At 45.2% G+C, this 25,687-nt stretch overlaps 1 protein-coding gene, 1 long non-coding RNA gene and 1 pseudogene across 3 annotated transcripts in view; 2 read left to right on the top strand and 1 right to left on the bottom strand.

Moving 5' to 3' along the window:
• Positions 1-25,687, top strand: part of CACNA1C (calcium voltage-gated channel subunit alpha1 C) — a 649,850-nt gene that overhangs the window by 587,981 nt on the left and 36,182 nt on the right. Inside the window, exons 34-40 of the mRNA XM_073887000.1 lie at positions 3,095-3,223; positions 5,456-5,521; positions 7,049-7,140; positions 18,050-18,215; positions 18,788-18,915; positions 19,765-19,861; positions 21,682-21,784. Coding sequence (XP_073743101.1) covers positions 3,095-3,223; positions 5,456-5,521; positions 7,049-7,140; positions 18,050-18,215; positions 18,788-18,915; positions 19,765-19,861; positions 21,682-21,784 — 781 coding nt within the window. The remainder of the gene's footprint in view (positions 1-3,094; positions 3,224-5,455; positions 5,522-7,048; positions 7,141-18,049; positions 18,216-18,787; positions 18,916-19,764; positions 19,862-21,681; positions 21,785-25,687) is intronic.
• LOC141371501 (uncharacterized) lies at positions 639-24,251 on the bottom strand. 2 transcript variants are annotated; one of them, XR_012376500.1, is made up of 3 exons: positions 24,115-24,251; positions 23,773-23,973; positions 639-1,662 (listed from the first exon to the last, which is right to left on the bottom strand). It is a non-coding gene; the product is annotated as an uncharacterized lncRNA (long non-coding RNA). The 2 variants fall into 2 exon arrangements; XR_012376499.1 differs by lacking the exon at positions 639-1,662 and adding an exon at positions 19,878-21,765.
• On the top strand, positions 24,659-25,359 carry LOC112808624 (large ribosomal subunit protein bL20m pseudogene; annotated as a pseudogene).

The raw sequence follows: 25,687 nt of genomic DNA, 5'->3' as shown, positions 1-25,687 counted from the left end.
TCCCTGAGCTTTTCTCTGGGTGATAATTCACTGTGATCTTGACCATCTAATGAGCCACCGGGAGAGAACTGGACCCAAGGGCCATTTCCTGTTAAACATTCTGAGGACTCCACGGGCTAAAGTCTCTAGCTTTAATCCGATGTGGGGAGTTTGCACAGGGCGCCCATGAGCACCCTGGTAAGGGCCTCCTGAGAAAAAAGGAAGGAGAGAGGGATGACCCAGCCCGGAGACAGAAAGTCAGACAATGGCTTCCCACTAATCATCCAGGATCTGTAACTCCTGGCCTCCCGTGTGCTCTGAGTTTAAGGCCGCAGTAGACGGTTGTAAGCTGGAATCTGTTACTAAGAGTGTGGCTGAATATCCAGTCACTCCAACAAAGTGACCCATGAATTTTTCTAAATTCCCGAAGTTCATTCAAATTAGGCTATGCAGAAAAACAAACTCAGGGGTTTGATGGGACCACTCCTGATGTAGGACTGTGATTCCTTTGCCTAAAGTGATAGATGCCGCTAGGCATGACCTTGAAGTCTCCTTGGAACAGGCTCCTCTAAAAAGCTGCCATCACACGTTTCAAAAGTGAGCCGAGTGTGAGTTTTTAAAAGGACCTGTGAGTGGGTTGAGTCCCTGAAAGTCAGCAGACTGGGGGCAAGATTGGGTCGGCGGCTGGTGCTTCCTAACACAGCGCGTCCCAGGCTGGCTGGAAGGCCGCCCAGGAAAAGGCTGAACCTGGACGTTGTACCCCGCTTCCCAGGGGCCGCCACTGGGGTCTGCTGTTCCACTGCATTGTCATTTGGTTTATTAGAGGACATTTTTGTGTCTACGAGGAAGTGTGTTTATCCTCCTTCTAGAGCATTAGGAAACTGCAGCTACTGGGGGGAGCGTGCCTACAGGGGGCGGGGTTGAACCCAGCATGGAATTCAAACCATACGCTTGACTTTTATTTTTTAACTCATCAAATCGAGATGCCCCTGTGGCACCAACTTCTCACACTCCTGACACTCACAGCTGAAGTTCCCGGCTTTAGCTTGTTCTTTCTTCTTTTTTCTCCTTCCCGGAACATGGTGGAACTGACAGCTGAGTTATAAAACCCCGAGCCTCCTCTGCCTACTCCTCTGGGGGAACACAACCTCCTTTTAAGGAGAGAAAATAGAATTTCAAGTAGATACACGGGTGATAGAAATGCAGAGATTAAGGGCATCAGAGGCTTCAAAATAGGCAGGCAGGGTAGGGCCCAGGGACAGGACGGGGGCTGCGGCTGGCCTTCCCTCCCCAGCCCCGCGGCAGCCTGCGGAGCAGGCCCCCTGTGCGGATCTAAGGCAGCTCTGGTTAGAAACTAGAAGAAATACTGTGACTCTCCCCAAGTCTGGAGATTCGGAGAAGTAGGGGAGCCCCTTCCGGCATGGTTTCTGCGCAGCCCTCCCAGGGCAGAGCGAGGGTGTGCTGGCAAGTGGCAACTGCCTCTGGAGTTTTCCGCTGCCCTCGTGGGTCTCCCGTGCAGAGCAGGAGTAAGATGGGTGGCCTCAGGAACCACTGGCCATGTCAGGGACAGTCAGCAGGCCACCGGGTTAGAACAAAGGGCCGGTGGGAGCCCTCAGGGGCATCAGCACTAGGAGGATTTTCAGGGGTGCAAACAAGGTGTGGACGTTGTCAGGGAGGATTGGCCTGTAAATGATTCAAAAGAAAGCAGAGAATCAAGAAGTGGGGGGGCCAGCATAGATTCTCCCCGCCACTGACCTGGAGACCCCCCCCCTCCCTTGAGGGACGCACGCAACAGGGACAGTAACAGGAAGCCCAAAGGTCCAGTCTCTCCTGGTGCCAACAGGGCTGGGTGAGCTGCACTAGCTCCAGGGGACAGGCAGGTGGCTCCCCAGGGGCTACTGCCACGGGCTCTCTGGCCAGCATGGGCAGGAGGAGGGGCGGGGGGCGGTCAGTCCGTGTTGTGCTCAGGTCTGGAGGTGGAGGGTGACAGGGCAGCCTGTCCTGCCCCTGAGCCCTGGCCAGGCACGTGCCCCAGCCCCGGGCCCCTCCAGGTCCCACAGGCTGAGGAGGGCCCTCAGCCAGCAGACCCCAGCGGCCCTAGCACCGTGTTCCTGCCTCCACTTGGCTTGGCTTGGATCCAGTTCTTCCTCATCTTCCCCTTGCTTCCCCTTTGCTCCAGGACTCCCCTGAGGACATGATCTGCCCTAAGCAGAACCCCTCTGTCCTCCTACACCGGGGCCCAGACTCATCTAGGGCTCACTTAGAGTGTGCCTCTCACACCTTCTGGGGTCTCCTGCAGCCTGGAGAGGGTCGGGGCCTCCCAGAGGCCCCAGAGCTGGAGGGGGCGGGGGACTAGCAGGGGAATAGCTTCAGTGTCTGAGGTGAGGCAAGAGCTGCAAACAGACACTCTCCGCGGGCTAAGCAATGCCCCTAGCCCCACCGTCCCTGTAGCCATGTGGGAAGAGGTGGCACAGCAAGACTTTTGGAGTCCTGAGCTGCCAGGGCACAAGATCCCTGTGGTTGGCAACCCACTCCAACCCTAGTCTCTGTCAGCCCGCCCTGCCCACCAGGACCCCCAGTGCAATCATACCTGGGGCTGGGACGGAGGCCACGACCCGCCCAGCCACCTTGCTGAGAGCCAGATCCCATTCGGGATGCATGGCACCCCGCCAGGCCAGACAAGAGGGGGGCTGGGGCTGCTTCCTCAGCATGCAGCAGAGGAGGGTGCGCCCAAGGCAGCTAGCTCTCAGCCTCGATGTCAAAGCATATGGAAGTTCCTTATGGAATCTTCTGTTGCTCCACCCAGGGGGCTAAGAACTAGGACTGAAGGAGAAAAGGGGCGCACAGAGAAACAGGGTTATGGGCTCCAGGGCCTGGGCACAGCTTGGCTCTGCATAGGCCTCCGGCCTGAGTTATCTCCCTGGAAGAGGTGGGCAGCTGGCCTCCCCATCTGTGGCCCAGGGGAGAGAAGCTGGTGCAGCTAACCCTGCCCTGCCCTGCCCTGCCTCCACCCCAAGCAAGGGCTCTGTTGCTCAGAGCAGGGCCCACCTCGTTCTTGCCCTGCCCCCCTCTGTTGCTGTGTTAACTACCACCTCCTATTGCCGATGGATTCCAGAACGCAGAAGAGAACTCCCGCATCTCCATCACCTTCTTCCGCCTCTTCCGGGTCATGCGCCTGGTCAAGCTGCTGAGCCGCGGGGAGGGCATTCGGACCCTGCTGTGGACCTTCATCAAGTCCTTCCAGGTAACCACCTCCACCCTCAGCAGGCTGCAAGGAGAGCCTCCGCAGCTCACCTGGGCTCCCTGAGCGGGGAGGTGAGGCAGCACAGGAAGCCCACCACCGGGAGCCGAGGGCGGGCTTACCTTGCTACTCAGCCTCCCTCTATGCCCTTGCTTTCCTCCGGTCTATAATGAGGCCCTCGGACTCCATCCGTGGTTTTCAAAAGCATTCTCCTGGAGCCCCAAATTTCCCCAAAGTCGGGGTACAGAAGGCTGGGAGCTAAGGGGGAGGCTGAAGTGGTTCTGCTTTCTTCTCTCATCCGTGCATTTTTCCGCAAGAATTTACTGCACAAAGAGGTTTTGTGGTGGAAAATTTTTGAAAAACATGGGCCCAGATGATCTGATAACCTCAGTGGCCCTCCCGCTTTGGGCAGTTTTAGGATCCAGCTGTCACCTTCCTCCCAGTAGGCATTTCTGCAATGTCTGCTGTCCACACCTGTTTGTAGACCTAGCCAAACGCTCCAGGACCCTGGTGTCACTCCACTCAAGGAGACACGGCCCCCTCACAGGGGCACAGGGTTGCCTAACTATAGGATTAATTCTCTTTTCTCAGCCATTATTTTCCATCTGTGAAAGCAGAATAATGATCGCCCCTGGCCATCTCTGAGGAGTGTTATGTAAGTTTGAAGTTAAAGAGAAGCAAACCTGTGAGGTCCCTTGAATTCCTTGAAGATGAGTGGTGTAGAGACCCCTGCATGTACTTCCACGCTTCCTTAGCCCGACACTGACGGCAGCTTCATCCCACCCGCGGAAACACCACTCTCAGGCTTCCGGGCACTGAAGGATTCCTTCCTTGTCCCCCGCTCTAGCCAGTCTGGGCCCAGGGACAGGCACGGAGTGGGTCCCTGATCCAAATGTGCTCAGAACTGAAGTTGCAGCCAGAGGAAGGGCTCTGTGGTCAGGTGCCTGCCTTACTCTGGAATCCCCTCCCAAAGGCTTACATAAACACCCTTCCAGGCAGCCTCCTGCCCTGGGCCTCATCCGCCCAGGCCCTTCACTGGACCAGCCTGGCTGCACTCCCCATAGCCAGTCCTCTGCCCACCAGGCCTTCCTGATGAGCTGCAGCTGCCCTCCCTGTTAGCCCCATCCCACCCCACCCTACCCCACTGGTGGGTGCCGTACCCTGCCCAGTCCCTGGGAATCTGAGGATTCTGGGGAGAGCGGGACTGGGGGCTGACCCTGTCCGTGGGTGCACCCCTGGGGTCCCATAGCCATGATGACTATATAGGCTGCCAACTCACTCCCCCCCCCCCCACATACACACACACATAGTTCCTAGGAAAAGGCAAGAGACCCAGGTGAGGAGAGGCTTGAATGTGGACCTGCAAGCTCCAACCGGACAGAAGCAGCATCCATGTGCTCTCGCAGTGCCATCTAGTGGTGTGTGGATGCCCGGCAAGGCTTTTCCTAGTCGACCGTGTGGCTCTCGGGCTTCCAGAATAGGCCCTGAGCCCCAGAAGGCCTCTCCCCAGGAGAAGCAGCAGGGACTCCAGAAATTTAAGTTGTCTGAGCTGCCAGGCAGAGTGAATAAAATATATGGGACCCAAATACGTGGAAGGCATTGCACTCAGCCTTTTGTAAGCCTTTAAAGCATTTAAATGCCAGAGAACCCCTGAGAGGTAATTACATTTCTTCTCATTTTTCAGAAAAGGAAATGGAGGCTCAGAGAGGTTAAGTCATACGGCCAACCTCCCATAACTAGAAAGTGGCAGAAATAGGATTTGAGTCCATAACCTTTCTTCTACTTAAGTTTTTCCTTAGTGCTTATTTTTATTACGACTGGCAGGATATCGTCAAGCTATGTAAAGGAAGGGTGTAACCTGCCTCCAACCCACGCCTCCCCAGGAAACCTTGGTGTGTATCCTCCATGGCTTTCTCCTTGCTGTACAAAGACCTATGTCTAGTCGGAGGACATTTGCTCATTCTTGACTGTTTTTACTCAAGCAGTATCCCACCATATGTATCCCTTACTCTGCAGCCTACTTTGCTCGGTACACCACACTGCTTCTCAGGTGATTGAAACCGAGGGAAAATGAGAGGTCAGTGCCATGGTTCAGGCCTTCTCCTGGTGCCCAGAACTTCTGTGGGGCTCTTGGAAATGCCCCTCCCAAAGCCAGGCCGCAGCGCCCCCTGGGAAAGGCTCTGACCAGCCATCCCCCTGCCGGCCTCACGTCCTGTCTCCTGTGCTTCCTTCCAGGCCCTGCCCTATGTGGCTCTTCTGATAGTGATGCTGTTCTTCATCTACGCAGTGATCGGGATGCAGGTAGGACAGCTGGCCCGCTGCACCTCAGCCTCCTCTTTCTCTTCCCACCTCCCAGCCCCACGTTCCCGGACACCTCTCTCTTGTTCCTGACGGTCCCTCTCTCTGCTTCCACTTCTGCGGCCAAGAAGGTCACAGGAATTCAAACATCCCTTCAAATGGTGTCCTGTAGGTAGCAGGGTCAATGGCCATGGGCTGTATGCACCTTATCTCCCCTTTGCCCCAGGCCTGGTCTCTGCTCTCGGTCGGGGAAAAACACTCCCAGATTAACGCCAAGGGCCTCAGGAGAAACAGTCCCTTCCAGAAAACGACACGAAGGGTGTGTCAGACAGCATCCCTCCCCTTACCCAGGTCTGACAGCCTGAGAACTGCCCCCCACCCCAGCACCATTCAGGAGAAGCCAGTGACAGAGAGGGATGGAGGAGAGAGGGAGGGAAAGAGGCAGTCAGGCAGGCAAGCTCCCGCCATCAAACATGCAGCAGTTTCAAGGGCCTCCCCTCGCAGGTGCCCAATGCACCGTCCCCTACCTCAAACCCCATGGCATTCTGCAAGCAGCCTCTCCTCAGGGCTTCAGAAGGCGCCAGGGCCCCACACTCACACCAGCCAGGACTTTTCCTCAGTGGCTCCCGAAGGAAGATTCCCCCGCTTATTCTTTGCAGAAAGACCCCAGGTTCCTAGGCCAAAATCTTCTGAGATGAGAAGAGCTACCCTGCTCCCTCACCAAGGGTGGCAGCTTCTAAGATAGGTGTAGCTCTCAAAGGCCAGAAAAATAAGGGGGCCGCTCATGTCAGGGATAGATTAAGCTTGCCCGCGTCCCAGATCACTCCAAAATCCAAGAACTGTATTTGGAAGAGTGGGCATCTGGGCTGAAATGGCAATGAAAAGGAGGCCAGAGCCTTGAGTTCTGAGGACCTAATGGTGACTGTAATTGATAACAGTGCTGTGTACCTGAAAGTGGCTCACCACACCAAAAAAAAAGCTCCCTATGTTAACTGTGTGAGGTGATGGATGTGTTAATTATCTTGGTCTTGGTAATGATTCTACGAGCGTGTACATCAAATCACCACCATACTGTACACTTTAAATATATACAATTATATTTGTTAATTATTCCTCAATAAAGTTTTTTTAAAGAGAAAAAATATATATTCTCAAGAATCTGCAGCCAAAAAAGAAGAAGAAGGAGACCAGAGAGCCCTCTGTCCCCACACAGAAGCACGGTGCTGGTGGCAGCGTCCACCTGCTCTCAGCCCAGCTCCCAGTGGCCCATCGGGACCTCTCCTGAGGGTCCATGGGTTTTTTCTTCTTCCACCTGTCCAGTGTGGTGGATGGAGATCAAGGGCTGGATGGGGCAGCAGGTGCCTACCCCTACAAGGCCGTGCCAGGTCACGTCACGGGACTCAGTTCTGCTATGGGCTGGCCTGACCCACAGCCAGCCATGACCCCTGAAGAGACCACTGAACGATGGGTGGTCACTAGGACCCTGTCCATCCACCATTCACTGAATCTCCCTCCCCTCCCCCTTCTCAGGTGTTTGGGAAAATTGCCCTGAATGACACCACAGAGATCAACCGGAACAACAACTTCCAGACCTTCCCCCAAGCTGTGCTGCTTCTCTTCAGGTGAGTCTCTGAGGACAGATGGATACGAACACACCTACATGACGCAGCCCTGTGGTCTGGACATAGAATGAGAGGGAACCGTTCCAGGGGAGTGGGAAGGGAGAGAACGGATGCTGGATCTCCCTCCCTAGACTAGAGAGCTGGCATTCCATTGCTATTTGTAATACTTTCCATTGAGTGGCCCACTAGTCACCGACATACCTGCCAGCAACCACCCAAAAACACTAGAGGATCACAAGTCGAATACTGACAGCACCCTGGTCTGGACAGCACCTTGGCTCAAAGCCACGCCTGTGACACATTCGCTTTGGGTAAGACACCAAACTCCTCTGAGTCTCGGTTCCCTCGCAAACAAGTACAGCTGCCAACGTCGATGCCATTTGCTCTGTTGGTTACCATGACCTCATGCACTTAGTATCCTCCTCAGTTAAGCCAGCCATGAGCCTTCACCCTTCTCAGAAGGCTACCGCCTCAGGCCTAACTGGGGAAGACTGTTTCTCAGCCTGCTCCTGACTGAGGGAGTCCATGCTGCAGCCTGCTTCTTCCTCATCGGACTCCTGATGACCCCCTTGCTCTGCCCCCTTGGTTCTTCTCACTCTCCTGGGCTGCTGGAGGAGACCATCTAGACCATCTAGACCAGGGCTGGGAGATGAGAACTATTTACCCCATCCTTGGAACAGATGATTTCTAAAGCCCATTCCAGCTCATGTACTCTACGTAATATGGCACTGGGAGAGGCAGTGAACTCCCTACCATTCCCTGGGGTCTCTCTCCAGAAGATCCAGAGATCCACTCTATCAGATAGCTCTACCTTCACCAAGTTCTATAGAATCCTTTTCCCACACCCAAGCCCAAGTATCATTATTGCTCAAAGTGTATTAAATCAAAATGATAGCTCTTTAAATATCAGTTAGACATTACCACCTACCTCGGATTGTAGACTTTGAGAACAGAAAGGCCACTGTAAACCACAATTTAACAGCAACACTTAAGCCTCTGCCATATTTAAATATCAGAGCTGAATGCAGATATAAGACTGAGCACATGACTCTATCTCCCCTCCTTTCCTAAAGTCCTTGATGACAGAAGATATTTCTTAAAAGAATAAACCCATAACAGTACTAAGAAGGGAAAAAAAAAAACCATGGAAGAATGCTATTAATGAACCAGGAATGCTGAGGAATTTCTAAGTGGAAGAAACCAGAAGGGATTCAATTGACAAAGGAACAAGATCTGAGGAAAACCTATCCCGAACAATGCATGGTCTATGGAGGAAGTGAGAGCAGTTCCAGGATCGACAGGTAAAAGGTCCAGGAATGACCTGGAGCCACAAAGAGGCTGGCCCCTCAAGAGACCTGTGTTTGCAGAGCAGTTGCTAAGGCTCACAAGCTGAAAGCAGCAGCTCTTGACATCACGCCCCTGGGCTTTGGGGTCTGAAAAGTAGAGTAGGTCCTCCCGAGGAACCCCACCCTCAAAGATGTGCTACCTGCCCACCTCACCTGTTGGCACATGTTCTCTTTCCCTTTCTTCCACGATCCTCAGAGAGGCCCTGTAATGAAAATTTGATCCACAGAGGTGTGAACTGGGCCCTCAATCACAAAGAACAGTCAATAATAATCCCAAAGTATTTGGGGGAAACGAATATCAATAAAGAAAGGCACCATGCTCAACTCGCAGATGAATGAGCACATGAGGAGGAAAAAGAACATATAAAGCCAGAAGACTTGAAAATAAATATAATTCCTATCTTTAGAGAGGTCGCAGAGCATATCTGTTGAATTAAAAAGCAGGAGGCAGAGAAAAAGTCATTATTATTAAGAACAAATTAAAGAGGGAACTCAGAAAAACATCCTTGTTGAAATATTCAGAAAATGGGCACAGCTAAAGAATGAAATAATGAGCTAAAGGATCAAATCTAGGGTTCTCTCAGTACACAGCCAAAAGGACAGAAAGATTGAAAATATAAAATAAAAGTTAACACATGGAGGGTAGAGCTGAAAATCCCATCTTTCTAATACAAGTTCAAGTAAAAACAACAGAATGAATGGAGAGAATGAAATCAAGGAATGATCAAAGAAAATTTCAAATAAAGATATGAGCCTTCAGGTTAAAATGGCCTACTAAGTGCAGAATAGGTTTGTCAAAAAGTCCCTTCATCAGACACAGTATAAGGAAGTTTTAGAATACCAAGAATAAAGAAAATATCCTAGAAGCATCCAAAGAGAAAAAAGTGAATTATTTTCAAAAATACCAATTTTCATTAGACTTCTCAATAGCAAAAGTACATACTAGAAGACAAATAATGTATGCAATATTATGAAGAAAACATATTTTTGAACCAAGATGCCTGTAATACAGCCTAATTAGCATTCAAGTAACAAAGTAAAATTGATTCCAAAAGTGTAGGAACCCAGAAAGTTTACTCCCTTGCATAAACCTCTCAAACAACTACACAAGGATGTACTTCTAAAGAATGAAAAATTAATCTAAGAAATTGAATGAACAGAGTAATGATATTAGTAAAGAAACCATAAAGTTTATAGTTATGAGCAAAGAAATCACAAACCTTATATTAAGTCTAAATAATTGTTAAGGGTGGTATTAGTTATTAAATAATTATTGCTAATTTTTAGGTATAATAATTACTTTGTGGTTATGTAAAATGTATTGCTTTATTTTTGAGATGCATATTGAAGTATTTAGGGCTGATATAATGATACTACATGAGGTGTGGGATTTGCTTTAAAATATTCCATCATGGGGGCACCTGGGTGGCTCAGTCTTTAAGCATCTGCCTTCAGCTCAGGCCATGATCCCAGGGTCCTGGGATCTAGCCCCGCATCGGGCTCCCTGCTCCGTGGGAAGCCTGCTTCTCCCTCTCCCACTCCCCCTGCTTGTGTTCCCTCTCTCGCTGTGTCTCTCTCTGTCAAATAAATAAAATCTTTAAAAAAAAATTTTTTTTTAAATAAAATATTCTATCATGGAGATAAAAGATACAGAACAGGGAATATAGTCAGTGGTACTGTAATACTGTTGTATGGTGACAGATGGCGGCTACACTCGTGGTGAGCAGAGCATAATGTATAGATTTGTTGAATCACTATGTTGTACACCTGAAACTAATGTAACATTGTGTGTCAATTCTCAATTTTTTTAAAAAGATTTATTTATTCATTTTAGAGAGAGAGGGAGAGAGAGTGTGTGTGCAAGGGGAGGGGCAGAGGGAGAAGGAGAGAAGCAGACTCCCCCCTGAGGAGAGAGCCCCGTGCTAGGCCCCACCCTGGGCTCAGGCTCAGGCTCCATCTCAGGATCCTGAAATCATGACATGAGCTAAAATCAGGAGTTGGATGCCTAACCAACTGAGTCACCCAGGTGCCCCTCCTCTTTCAATTTTTTTAAAAGTTGAGAGTGCAAAAGAATAAAATAAAATAAAATAGTAAAATAAAATAAAATAAATAAAATACTTCAGCTAAAAGGGGAGAAGGGGATTGTTGGGGAGATAGATGAAACACACACAACAAAATATTAATGGTTGTTAAGATTGGGTGATGGGTACATGGGGTTTCTTTGTACTTTCTACTTTTGTATATGGTTGAAAACTTTTGTAATTAATTTTTTAATAAAAAATAATAACTGTTAAAGCAAAATGTCCAAAACCTTAATAGCAGTTTGGAAGTGAAATTTCTTACACTCTCAACAAGGTAAGAAGAATGAGAAACATCAAAGTGTGCTGACATTCTTCCCTTGTTTATGGAGAGGAAAGAGGTACCGTTCAACTTTATACAAAGTCAGAGGAAAATGTGTAAATAGATATATTAAATATTTGAAGGTCAACCACTAGAGAAACAGAAATGGAATATGTACATTCCAAATCACTAAATGGAAAAAAAAAAAAACAGCAAGGGAAAACCTTAGCAATTCTGCAAAAGGAAGGAAAGACAAAAGAAGGAAGGTGGGGGAGAGGGAGGAAAACAAAATTAGAAAATAAAACAAGATGGCAGGAATAAAAAACAAAAATTAATCACTAAAAATTCAATTTCTCTATTAAAAGATAGATACTCTAATGTTGGCTTTAAGAAGCCTGGCTGTAGCCTGTTTATAATAGAGTAAAATAAAGGAATGGGAAAATAAAGGAATGGAAAAAGAATACCAGACAAAGCTTCCAAAAAAAAAAAATAGGTGTAGTAATAACAACATCAGAAGAAATAAAATTCCAGGTGAAAGGCATTAAACAATACAAAGAGGGATATTTGATATTGATAAAAGGTATAATCCACCAAGATTACAAAACAATCATAAAACTACATGAGCCTAACAATATAGTTTGGAAATATATCAAGGAGACTAAAAGAACAGTAAGGAAAATATGAACACACACACACACACACACACACACACACACACACACACACAGTGGGAGACATGTAAAAAAAAAATGACAGAGCAAACAGAACAAAATAAAAGAAAACGTATAGAATATCTAAAAATACAACTGACAAATTTAAGTAAATTTGTAATCAATAGATAGCAAAAAAAATTTCTTTTTTTTTTAAGATTTTATCTATTTATTCGACAGAGAAAGTGAGAGAGTACAAACAGGGGGGAGCAGTAGAAGGAGAGGGAGAAGCAGGCTTCCCGCTGAGCAGGGAGCCCGACACAAGGCTCGATCCCAAGACCCTGAGATCATGACCTGAGCCGAAGGCAGCACTTAACCATCTGAGCCACCCAGGCACCCCAAAAATACATTCTTTTTAAGCACCCAGAAACATTCAGAAAAATCAGCCAAGATTTAAGTCACAAAGAAGAATTCAATAAATTCTAAAACTTCTCTAACTTCAATACAACAAAAATCAGAAATAAACCACAAAATCAGTAGTCCCTCCAAAATCTATCCACTTAAATGTTTTGAGTCACTGTTCTAAATAACTCACAGCTGAAGCTGCATACTTCTTAAAAATGAAAGAGTGAGAGCAGTACATCTTAAATTTATAAAATGCGGGGCACCTGGGTGGCTCAGTTGGTTAAGCGATTGCCTTCAGCTCAGGTCATGATCCTGGGGTCCCGGGATCGAGTCCCGCATCGGGCTCCCTGCTCAGCAGGGAGTCTGCTTCTCCCTTGGACCCTCCCCTCTATCTCATTCTCTCTCTCAAATAAATAAATAAAATCTTTAAAAAAAATTTATAAAATGCACCAATCAATACCAAAGAAAATTTCAGAGCCAAAATTTATTTTACAAAATCTATAAAAACCAAACTGATGGATGGAAGAAGAATAGCAAAATAACCCCAAAGTATGAAAGAATGCACTTATTAAAATAAAAGCAGAAATTAATAAAATATAAAACAAAAATATTTATCAATAAACTCTAAAACTAAGTCTTTGAAAAGACCTATAAATAGACTTTCATCAAAACCAATTTTTTTAAAAAGGCACAACATCAGGAATAAGAAAAGTAACGCAATTACAGATGTGGAAGAGATTTTTAGAATGATAAACTATTATGAACAAATTAATCTAAAAGTAGATGATTTTATGTAGGAAAATATAAATCACAAAACTGTCTTTAAAAGAATTTTTTTAATTAACCACAATAGAAATTGAAAAGGTAGTCAAGGTTTTGGTCCTCAAAAAGTTCCAAGATCCAGGGGCACCTGGATGGCACAGTTGGTTAAGTGTCTAACTCTTGGTTTTGGCTCAGGTTGTGATCTCAGGGTCCTGAGGCTCCTGGCTCAGCAAGGAGTCTGCTTCTCTCCTTCTCCTTCTGCCCCTCCCCCTACTCCCCCCCAATATTCTCACTCGCTCTCTCTAAAAATAAATAAATCTTTAAAAAAAAGTTCCAAGATCCAGTATTTTTCTCTCAAAATATCAAGGAATAGATCATTCCTATGTTACATAAACTTTTCAGGAATAGGAAGGGGGTATAAAATCTCCTCAGTCATTCCATTAAGTCATTCTATAAGGCTAAATAAGGCTAATACCTTATGTATTAAGAAAGAAAAAAAGCAAGAAGTATAAATATGAAAATGTAGAGACATAACTGTCATTGTTGGCAAACAACAGGTGAATCCAATTAGAATAAAACAAGAAAATCAACTCAAAACCCTTATAACAATTCATAGGATCAGTAAAGTGGAAGATGAATAAGGGAAAACAATCACTTTCCTGTACTGGCAATTATTAATTTGGTCAGCCGGCTGTAACAAAATACGAAATGGGTGGCTTAAACAACAGACATTTCCTTCTCACACATCTGGAGACTGAAAGTCTGAGATCAAGGTCCTAGCCAATTCAGTTCCTGGTGTAAGCCCTCTACCTGGCCTGCAGACAGCCACCTTATTGCCGTGTCCTCATATGATGGAGAGAGAGAAAGCTCTAGTCTCTCTTCTTGTTCTTATAAAGACACTAATTTTATCATGGGGGCCCCAGCCTTATGACCTGATCTAAGCCTTATTACCTCCTGAGGCCTCAACTGCAAATTTATTGAGGTTTAGGACTTCAACATATGCATTTGGTGGGGACATATTCAGTCTATAATAGGTAATTAGTAAATATAATAGAAAAGAGCACATGCTATCACCTTTTCTCATCATATTATATTGCAAATTTTATCCAATGCAATAAGAAAAATAAATCAAAGAGTAAGAATTACTCAACAACAAGAACAAAAAAAAAACCCACAATTTTAAAATGGGCAAAAGAGGGGCACCTGGGGTGGCTCAGTCAGTTAAGTGTCTAACTCTTGATTTAGGCTCAGGTCATGATCTCAGAGTCGTGGGATCAAGCCTCGTCAGGCTCCTTGCTCAACAGGGAGGCTGCTTGGGATTCTCTCTCTCCCTCTCCCTTTGCCCTTCCCCTCTACTCTTTCTCTCTCTAAAATAAATAAATAAATAAATCTTCTTTTTTTTAATGGGCAAAAGACTTGAATAGACATTTCTCCAAAGAAGATATATGAATGGCCAATGAGCACATTAAAAGATGCTTAACATCACTAATCATAGGGAAATGTAAATCAAAACCACAGTGAGCTACTACCTCATATTCATTAGGATGGCTACTATCAAAAAACAAAACAAAACAAAACAACTAGTGTTGGCAAGGATGTGGAGCAATTGGAACCCTTATGCCCTGTTGTGGGATATAAAAAGGCACAGCCATTGTGGAAAACTGTATGATGGTTCCTCAAAAAATTAAAAATGAAATTACCATATGATCCATCAATTCCACTTCTGGGTATATATCCCAACCAACTGAAAGCAGGATCTAGAAGAGATATTTGTACACCCATGTTCATAGCAGCATTATTCACAGTGAGTAAAATGTGGAAGCAACCCAAGTGCCCATTGACAGGTGAATAGATAAGCAGAATGTGGTGTATACATACAATGAAATATTATTCAACCTTGAAAAAGGAAGGAATTCTGCAATATGCTACAACAGGGTTGAACCTCGAGGACAGTATGCTAAGTGAAATAAGCCAGTCATAAAAAGACAAATACTGTGTGATTCCACTTATATGAGGTACTTAGTCAAAACTGTAAACACAGAAAGTAGAATGGTGGTTGCCAGCGTCTTGGGGAGAGGAGAATGGAGACTTATTAATTAATAGTCACAGAGTTTCAGTTTTACAAGATGAAAAGAATTATGGGGATGGATGGTGATGATGGCTGCACAACAATGTGAATATACTTAATATCACTAAACTAAACACTTAAAAATGGTTAATATGCGGGGCACCTGGGTGGCTCAGATGGTTAAGCGTCTGCCTTTGGCTCAGGTCATGATCCCAGGGTCCTGGGATCAAGTCCCACATCGGGCTCCCTGCTCAGTGGGGAGCCTGCTTCTCTCTCTCTCTCTCTCTCTCTCTCTGTCTCTCATGAATAAATAAATAAAAATCTTTAAAAAAAATGGTTAAGATGGTAAATTTTATGTTATGTGCATTTTACTACAAAAAAGGAAAATAAATAAAACCTCTTTTAAAAATTAATTGCCCATGTAAACTATAGAAGAGAAACTGCAGAACTAAGAGAATTCAGCAAATCTTCTATAGATAAAGTCAACTATAGTCCCTCTACATCACTTGGAAATAGGAAATATAACTTCTTAAATACACTGCTTATAAAAGCAACATTTTGTTTATTTATTTTAAATAAGATACCTAGAAAGAATCTAACAAAAGATATACATGGGGGAATTATAAAATTTTCTTAAAAACATTAAATAAGGCCTAAATCAATGGAGAGATGTGCCACATGGATGGCTGGGAGACTTAATGTCCCAAAAATATAAAATTCTCCAAGTTAATTTATGCAGTTCCAGTAAGACTCTCAGTGAGATTATTCATGGAACTTGATGAGCTGATTGTAATGTAAGAAAAAAGGAAAATGAATAACTAAGACAACTTTGAAGAACAACAAGCTGGAAGGACTCACTGTTTATAAGAGAGCAAGACTTAATATAAAGCTTCGTGATTAAGACAATGTGGTACCAACAGACAAATAAACCTACAGAATAGAATGAAAAGGCTAGCACGAGACCCACACATCTATGGAAATATAATTTATGTCAGAAGGGATAGTTCAAATCAGTAGGTAAAGATGAACTACTCAATAAATTGTATTGAGAAAATTGGTTATCTACACAGGAAAAGATAAAACATATTTCTACCTTATATCAAGCACAAAAATGAATTCCAGATTAATGGGTTATTACATAAAATAAAATTTTAGGATTTTTAGAATATATAGGAGACTATCTTTATGACCTAGAATAAGGAAGGATTTCTTCAAACAAGACGGCAAGAAGCACAGTGAAATTTAAATTTTAGATTCATCAGGGGTACCTGGGTGGCTCAGTCGGTTAAGTGTCCAACTCTTAATTTCAGCTCAGGTCATGAACTCAGGGTCATGGGATCAAGCCTCCTGTCTGGCTCCGCACTCAGTGGGGAGTCTGCTTGAGATTCTCTCTTTCCCTCTGCCCCTCCCCAAGCTCACTCTATCTCTATCTCTCTCTCTCTCTCAAATATATAAATAAATCCTTAAAAAATAAAATAAAATTGGGGCACCTGGGTGGCTCGGTCATTAAGCATCTGCCTTCGGCTCAGGTCATGATCTCCAGGTCCTGGAATCGAGCCCCATGTGGGGCTCCCTGCTCAGTGGGGAGTCTGCTTCTCCCTCCCCCACTCCCCCTGCTTGTGTTTCCTCTCTCACTATGTCTCTCTCTGTCAAATAAATAAATAAAATCTAAAAAAATAAAATAAAATTTAGATTCATTAAAATAAATAGGCTTCACCATAAATAAGGCTGTAGACAAGCCACAGACTTGAAGAAGGTACTTATTATGCATGTAACTGACAAAGGATTAATGGAAAGAATATATAAAAACAAACCACAAATGAACAAGAAGACAAATAACCCAAGAGACAAACAGACTAAAATATGAACACATAGTTCAACAGAAGATGAAATAAAAATTCTTAACTCATTAATCATTTAAACCCAAATTAAGACAGCAATGAAATATCATTTCACACCCATCATATGAGCAACATTTTTTAAAATTCACTAAGACAAAGTGTTGACAAGTCAAGGGGGCGCCTGGGGGCTCAGATGGTTAAGCGTCTGCCTTCAGCTCAGGTCATGATCTCCAGGTCCTGGGATCGAGCCCCATGTGGGGCTCCCTGCTCAGCAGGGAGTCTGCTTCTCCCTCTCCCTCTGCCTCTCCCCCTGCTTGTGCTCTCTCTGTCTCTCTTTCTCTCAAATGAATAAATAAAATCTTAAAAAAAAAAAAAAGAGTTGACAAGTCTAAACTCATAGAATCAGAGAGTTAGAAAAGGAGTTACCAAGAGCTGGATGGGGTGGGGATAGGGAGAAGTTAGTAGAAGGCACACACTTCCAGCTATAAGATAAAGAAGGTCTGAAGATCTAAGTGTAACATAGTGATCATAGTTGATAACACTGTATTAGATACTTGAAATTTGCTAAGATCTGAAATGTGCTCATCAAAAAAAGATAAATATGTGAAGTGATGAGTGTGTTAATTAACTAGGTGGGAGGAGTCCTTGCACAATGTAGCGTTGAATCAAATCGTCACGACGGACACTTTAAATATCTTACAATTTTATTTGCCAATTATACCTCAGTAAAACCGAAAAACAGTTGACAGGTCTGCAAAGCAATGGCATTTGTCCTGCACTGATGACAGGAACATAAATTGCGCAAACCCTTGAAGAACCAGCAAAACTAGTGAAAGTGAAAACATACCTACTTCACCTGGCAATTCCACTTTCTAAGCAGATAACCAAGGCATAGACCTGCATGCTGATTGCAGGATTCTTTGTAATAGCAAAAAAGAAAGGAGAAACCTTTAACAGGACAGCAGGTTTTTAAAAATGGTATATACAGGGCACCTGGGTGGCTCAGTCGGTTAAGCATCTGCCTTCGGCACAGGTCATGATCCCAGGGTCTTGGGATCAAGCCCCACATCAGGCTCCCCGCTTAGCGGGGAGTCTGCTTCTCCCTCTGCCTCTGCTCATGCTCTCACTTTCTCTCAAATAAATGAATAAAATATTTTTAAAAAATTGGTATATACATAGAATATATTGCTATGTGGCAGTTAAGATGAATGAACTAGAGCCTAATGTATAAATCTCCAAAACTTAACATGAATGGCAAAAAGAGGGACTTTTCAGAAGAGGTGGTTTGTGACCATTTATGGAGTTTTAAAACATTCAAAACAATGCTATGTATCTTCATATTTAGTAAAGGTATCAGAGCATTCAAGGAATGATAAATACCAAATTCAATTTAGTAGTTCCCTCTGGGGAAGGAGGATGGGGCAAGGGGTGAGGGAAAGATCCAGAGATATGAGATGGGCCCCACAGGTGGTGGACTCTCTCACTGCTCTCCCCTAGGTGTGCCACAGGGGAGGCATGGCAGGATATCATGCTGGCCTGCATGCCAGGGAAGAAGTGTGCCCCCGAGTCGGAGCCCAGCAACAGCACAGAAGGCGAAACACCCTGTGGCAGCAGCTTTGCGGTCTTCTACTTCATCAGCTTCTACATGCTGTGTGCCTTCCTGGTAAGCCGAGGTGGGACTGAACAGCCACAGGTCGTGAGTGTGCAGTTCAAGGCAGCCCAGGCCTTCTATCTATCTCTGCAGCTTGCAGTCAGAGGAACCAGCTTGGAAAGACTCAGGAGCAATTTCCAACCACTAGACAAGGGCACAAAACCCTAGGCAAGAGCGAGCCCAACCAGCACCTTTCTCGTCTCTTCTTGGCTTTTGTCATGGTGGCATTGTCCCGGCGACAGAAGGGATGTGTGTGTGGAGGCCTAGAGGCAACCGATATGTTTTGGACACTTTGATGAGTAGTGTAGGGAAGGATGGTGGAGAAAGCTGCCCTCTGTCCTTGGCAGCCCTATCCAGCAGTTTGGTATGAGGGAAGATGTCCAGTCCACATGTGGGGTTCATCCCATACCACTCTGAGGGGACCTGTGTCAGGTTGATGCCCAAGAGACCCAAGTTCCAGGGGCTGATGTTTTAAATGGTGAATATAGCTGGTCTTTAGAAATGTGGGCTTCTACCACATATGGCACTGGCTGGCAAAGTGAATTCAAGTGGCAAGAAACTCATCATACCTCTGTTCTCTGCAGATCATCAACCTCTTTGTAGCCGTCATCATGGACAACTTTGACTACCTGACAAGGGATTGGTCAATCCTTGGTCCCCATCATCTGGATGAATTTAAAAGAATCTGGGCAGAGTATGATCCTGAAGCCAAGTAAGTTCCCAGAGGGAAACACTGATTCTCAAAGCCCAGAGGACACTATGTGACCATACCTATAGAAGAGGTTCAACACAGGTTAGCATTGGGTAGATCAGTTAGAAACACTGAATTGCACCTGACCCCAGGGTCAAGGGTCAAAGGCCAGTAATAGGAGGCCAAGCATCTTTGGCTAAGTCAAGAGCATATCTATTTTCAGTTGGGCAGAAAGACGGGAGATCCTAGTGTCAGGAATAACTAGTAAGTATTCAAGTTAAAATGTTTAGAGTCAAGCAGATCTCACCTCTATTCTCACCTTGGGTTCAAGGATACCCTCATTGGTCAATCACATTTGGTTGACAATAAATGCCTTTTGGTCAGATGGTTAGATTGCAGCAGCAAGTATATGTGAAAATCTCATTGCACTACCCCAAGTCCCTTCCACCTTGAACATAGCACTGGTGGAAAATTGCTCATTAAAATCTAAACATGTGGGGTGCCTGGGTGGGTCAGTTGTTAAGCCTTCGGCTCAGGTCATGATCCCAGGGTCCTGGGATCAAGCCCCGCATCAGGCTCCCTGCTCAGCAGGAAGCCTTCTTCTCCCTCCCCCAATCCCCCTGCTTATGTTCCCTCTCTCGCTGTCTCTGTCTATCAAATAAATAAATAAAACTTTAAAAAAAAACAAAATAAAATAAAATCTAAACATGTATATATTGGTTTTGGAGTTTCACCATGCAATTCTGCAACTTTGCACTGAGTTTGACCAATAGGGCGACAGCTATGGAGAGCCTGGTACATGAGTCCTGGGCTGCAGGCTGAGACCATGGCCCTCTGACTGATCTTTCCCTCCTCCCCTTCCTCTTTTAGGGGTCGTATCAAACACCTAGATGTGGTGACCCTGCTCCGACGGATTCAGCCCCCACTGGGTTTTGGGAAGTTGTGCCCTCACCGTGTGGCTTGCAAAGTAAGAGACCTGGGTTCATAGGGGAAAAAGAAAATATGGGAGGGAAGAAGCCTATTTGTCTTGTGACCTTGGTCAGGCCATTTTATGTGCTAAAGAAATGAGCCTGAGCCAGATTATATTTTAAGGTTCCTTCCAACAATAAGTCCTCAGACTCCATAAAGGAAAACTGAAGTGAATGCCTCATGATCCAACAAGCCACATGCCCAGTCCCATCAGGCTGTACCACCTAGGCATCCTGGAAGACTTCCAGCCAAGGACGGATGGATTAGGGGTTCCCTTCCTGGGATCAGAAGGTTATTACAGGGTCCATGCATCAGCTTCAGGGACCTGTAAAGCCCTAAAATTATGTACAAAATCACTGAAATACAAATTGCACCAGGGAGAGGATCCATCATGTTCATCAAATTTCTAAGTGAGTCCAAGACCCTATAAAAGTTAAAGACAAGATAGGCTCTTTAGACCCAACTCCTGCTCATGTAGCCCTCACATGATCCTGAGAGTGAGCACCCCTTAAATTGTGTGCCCAGGCACCTCCCTTACCTCACTGTAATCCCAACCAGATAACCCCACAGTAGCTGAAGAGTATTGTTTCTACTCTATCCCCTCTTCATTTTATTCCCATTTCCACCATTCTGTACTCCCTGTTGGAATAGCAATGAGCCAAAAGGGGTTGGGGAAAGTGAGGTAAGAGAGCTGTATAGAAGAAGCACAAATAGAAAAATTCAACTCCAGATAACCCACTCATGGGAAATGGAGAACTGAATTGTGCTCTGTTTTACTCAGTGTTTTCTCACTTAAATCTCCACTTTGTTCCCCCCCCCCCACAAAAAAAGATTTTAGAAGATTTCCAAGGTTACAGAAGATACGAGGTGAAAAAAGCACAAATTAAATGTAAAGTCAAAGCACAATGGACAAAAGAGCAGGGACAAGTGTGGCCTGCATGAGGTGATATAGAGCATCCATCATGGCTCCAGATGGGCCTGGACAGGCTACCAATTGGGTGTTCAGCTTCCCAGTGACTGCTCCACAATTCACACTGTCCATGAGAGTCAAGAAGATCCAGTCACTCAGGAAAATTATAACTCTGCTTGGCACTATGATTAATAAGAGGACACCATGTGATCTAACAAATAACTTCTTTGACCACATCTTGAGAGCAAATGCCAGAATGACTTTCATGGTGATCTTTCTCATAATTACTCTGGTGTGTGCTGAAGGCCCCACACCAGGGCACAATGCAATGGCAGCAATTTGGGGTGATGAGAAAGGAGGGAAAAGGGCAATTCAATCTTACCCAGTCAACAAGCTTTTGACCCAGCTTGATGCAGAGGTATGTTTTTCAATATACAGAAAAGAAGATACACTGCACCTCCTTCATGCAAACCTACCATTACTGTCTCTCTTATCAGGGCTTTGGATGAATGCTGGCTGGCAGGTGGGCTCCTGGCAAGTGCCTGGCATGCAGCTGCCCTTTGTTGCCAGTAGAGAGCACACCCATATGCCTGAGTAGACATTTGAGCTGAGGAGGGCGTTGGGTGGGCTTAACATCCTTTTGTGAAAGCAAGGGTCTAAGAAGGACAAACTCCATTCCTCCCTCACTCTGTGTGGAACGGTGAGAGTACTTATGGCAGAGCTGAAATTCTCCCCAGAAGAGATTTTGAATACATTTTAGTGACCCATGCCTCAAACCCCTACCTGCTCCTGACATATGCACACAAGTTTGAGGGCTCCCTCCGAAAATTCTCCTGCCATGGTGGTTCTGTAGGTCCTTTGAGAACTGTTTGCTATAATCACCAGCTTTGCCTCCTCTTCCCCTCCAGCGCCTGGTCTCCATGAACATGCCTCTGAACAGTGATGGGACAGTCATGTTCAATGCCACCCTATTTGCCCTGGTCCGGACAGCCCTGCGAATTAAAACAGAAGGTAAGGGTCATCTGAGGGCTACTGAGAGAGCCACTCAGAAGATCTAGCAGACTACCCAAACAGCTTGCAAAATGCTTCCAGGATCTTCCCATTCTACGTAGTATCAGGGCAGTGGTTCAGTGATAACCTTCACATCCAGGGATGTTGAAGAGGCCTGGCCCACTCTTGTTTCCTTTGCTCCTTCAATGGCCTTTTGGTCTCTAGCTTATTTACTTTGAATTTTAGCCTCCCATTAACTTCTAAAAATTATTCTGGGTGATATCTTGAAGTCATAGCTTATAGTTCAAAAAGCAGAAGGTGATTAGTGTTACCTAAAGCAGGGCTAAGCCCCATCTAAATGGAATTTTACTAACTGTGTGGATCTCTCAAATGCTTAACTTTCTTTTTTAAATTAGAACTGTCAGAAAGGGGTCATATTGGCAAATGGTGACTATGGTCAAAGTCATCACATACAATTGTACAGGCTGTGCCTGGATCAAGGTGCTCAGCCAGCCAACAGGTATGGGCTAAGATCTCACCTGTGCTCTTCTGGTTGGGCCTTGCTCCCTCAGGGCTGTGTTCACCTGAAGAGATGCCTTCTGGTTTGCACAAAGTTACCCTATGGGCTAGCAGCAGCCTTGGCTGAGATAACCTGCTGTCCTTATAACTGATAAGTATTTCTGAGCCATTCTGTTGAAAAAGCTATACAGAATATACCTAAGAAGGTGTGATTGCTCTCCAAGAGCTTCTAGCTTATTATAGTGTTTTACAGAGTGTGGTCAAAAGACCACCTGCCTCAGATTCAGCTGTTGAAATTTGTTTAAAATGTGATAAGTCATTTATTCTCTCTACTTCAGCTCCTTCATTTGTAAAATAAGAAAGATAATGACGTGTGGAAATTCAGTTCAGTGAATAATCCAGCAGAGAAGTGCCTTTTCTCAGTTAAATCCTTCCACAAAATAATAGAAACATCTAAAATGAAGGAAAATAAGAACCAGGCCAGCAAGACACATGTTAAAATAATGAGCTAATCTTTACAAAATTAAAAATAGTTCAAGTTATGCTGCTGAACTAAAGAGAAACAAGGCTAAGGGAGGCGGTCCAAGATGCTGGCATAGGAAAACCCTGAACTCACCTCCTCCCAAGGACACACCAAATCTAAACCCACATATGGAGCTATTCATCTGGAAAAACTGAGTGCTGATTAAACAACTTCTATACAACAAAGGTTAGAGGGACCACATAGAGAATGGCAGGAAAGATGAAGACATGGCAACCATGGGAAACCCTCCCCCCCCAAACCAATGTGACAACCTGCAGTGAGGAAAGATAGCACTGGGGGCCCTATACCCAAACTCACCCACCCTGGGACACAGGAAAAACAGTGGCTTAAAGGGCAACAGGACTATAAGTGAAGGAAATCCATTTATGTCCACTAAATGGCAGGGAAAGGAACTACTGGAACTCTCTCCAGGTTGGAGTTACCAACAACACAATTGTTTACATTCCCCTCCACCTTGCTAGTGCAGATGGGAGCAGGGACCAGGTGTTCTATTTGGCCTGCTAGGGTTACTCCAGTGAGCCCTAGGCCCTTAGCCCACACCAGCTCTCCCCAAGGTAACCTGCCACCCATGCCTGCCCTAGTTCCAACCACCCTACCAAGTTGACCTCCAGTCTCAGTGTACCCCAGGATACCCCCAGCCAGTGCCTGCTCCAGCTCTAGCCATTCCATCAGGGTGGTCCAGGCATAGTGTGCCCCAGGATTCCCCCAGGCCATGTTGGCTTCAGCTCTGCCCAGCAAGCCAAAGCTTCCAGGCACACGCAATGTACACAGGGGACATTCCTACACAAGGCCACTCTTTAAGACTGAGAGTGGTGGCAATTCCACCTAATTTGTAGAGACTGACACTGAAAGTCAAACAAAATGAGGAGACAGAAGAATATGTTCTAAATGAACATATAAAACCCCAGGAGGAAAAACCCTGATGAAATGGAGATAGGTAACTTACCAAAGTAAAGTAATGGTCATAAAGATGCTCACCAAACTCAGGAGAAGAATGGAGGAACACAGTAAGAACTTCAACAAGGAGTTAGAAAATATAAGAAAGTACCACAGAGGAGTCACAGAGCTGAAGAATATGCTAATTGAATTGAAAAATACACGAGGAATCAACAGCAGATTCGATGATACAGAAGAATGGATCAGCAATCTGGAAGACAGAACAGCAAAAAGAAAAAAGAATTTTTAAAAATGAGAATAGTTTTAACTTCCCTAATCTGGGGAAGGAAATAGGCATTCAAGTCCAGGAGGCAGAGAACCCCCCTCAAAATCAAAAAATATAGGTCAACACCTCAACGTATAATAGTGAAGCTTGCAAATTTCAGAGATAAAGAGAAAATCCTGGAAGCAGCTCGGGACAAAACGTTCTCAACCTACGAGGGTAGAAACAAGGCTAGCAGCAGACCTCTCCACAGAGACCTGGCAGGCCGGAACGGACTGGCATGATATATTCATTGTGCTAAGTGGGAAAATATGCAGCCAAGAATAGCTGCCATTCAGAATAGAAGGAGAGATAAAGAGTGTCCAGGACAAACAAAAGCTAAAGGAATTTGTGAACACCAAACCAGCCCTGCCAGAAATGTTAAAGGGGATCCTTTGAATGAAGAGAGAGCCCAAAAGTAACAAAGACCAGAAAGGAACAGAGACAATCTACAGAAACAATGACTTTATAGGTAATACTTCAGATGGCACTAACTTCTGATCTTTCAATAATTACTCTGAATGTAAATGGACTAAATGTTCCAATCAAAAGACATAGGGTATCAGACCAAGTAAAAAAAAAAAAAAAAAAACCCCAGGCGGTGCGTCGCGGCGCATGCGCGGCTGAGCGGAGAAGCCGGCTCGGGGGCGCCATGGTCTTCCTCTCCGTGCAGCTCTGGCTGCGGAGCCGCCTCACTGACCGCGGGTCCAGGAGGTGCTGCAGCATGCGTGGCACTTCCGGGGAAGGAAGAATCGGTGCTACAAGCTGGCGGTGAGAGCTGTGATCAGAGCGCTTGTGAAATGCACCAAAGCGCGAAGACTGAAGAAGAGGAACATGAGGACACTCTGGATTAATCGAATTACAGCTGCCTCCCAGGAACACGGCCTGAAGTACCCAGCATTCATGGTCAATTTAATTAAGGGCCAGGTGGAGCTCAACAGGAAAGTACTTGCGGATCTAGCCATCTATGAACCAAAGACTTTTAAATCTTTGGCTGCTTTGGCCAAAAGGAGGCGACAGGAAGGATTTGCTGCTGCCCTGGGGGATGGGAAAGAGCCCGAAGGCATATTTTCCAGCGTGGTGCAGGATCACTGAGGGGGATTCCAACACTGCCTGCCCTTTGCATCTGAGTATCTTAGGAAAAGGTTTTTTTTTCCCTCGATGATCACAGTAGTAAAAATAGGGTCTAAGAATTATTTGTCAGCACTGCGTGTTCAACAATTATTAATTTGCATTTTAGTAACAGGTTTAAGAGGCCCCTTTTTCCCTCACTGGGACAGATCTAGAAATCTTACAGACTGTACAAATAAAGCTCATGTGGTGTTCAGCGGGAAAAAAAAAAAAAAAAGACCCATGGATATGCTGTCTACAAGAGACTCATTCTAGACCCAAAGACACCTCCAGATTGAAAGTGAGAGAGTAGAAGACCATTTATCATGCAACAGACATCAAAAGAAAGCTGGAGTAGCAATCCTTATATCAGACAAACTAAATTTTTTTTGTTATTATGTTATGTTAATCACCATACATTACATCATTAGTTTTTGATGTAATGTTCCATGATTCGTTGTTTGTGTATAACACCCAGTGCTCCACGCAGAACGTGCCCTCTTTAGTACCCATCACCAGGCTAACCCATCCCTCCACCCCCCCCCCTCTAGAA

The sequence above is a fragment of the Callorhinus ursinus genome, unplaced genomic scaffold (assembly GCF_003265705.2).
Source record: "Callorhinus ursinus isolate GAN/ISIS: 27379988/994484 unplaced genomic scaffold, GSC_fseal_2.0 scaffold74, whole genome shotgun sequence".
NCBI lineage: Eukaryota > Metazoa > Chordata > Mammalia > Carnivora > Otariidae > Callorhinus > Callorhinus ursinus.
Note: the sequence above shows the minus strand (reverse complement) of the source record. Positions and strands in the feature narration are given on the sequence as shown.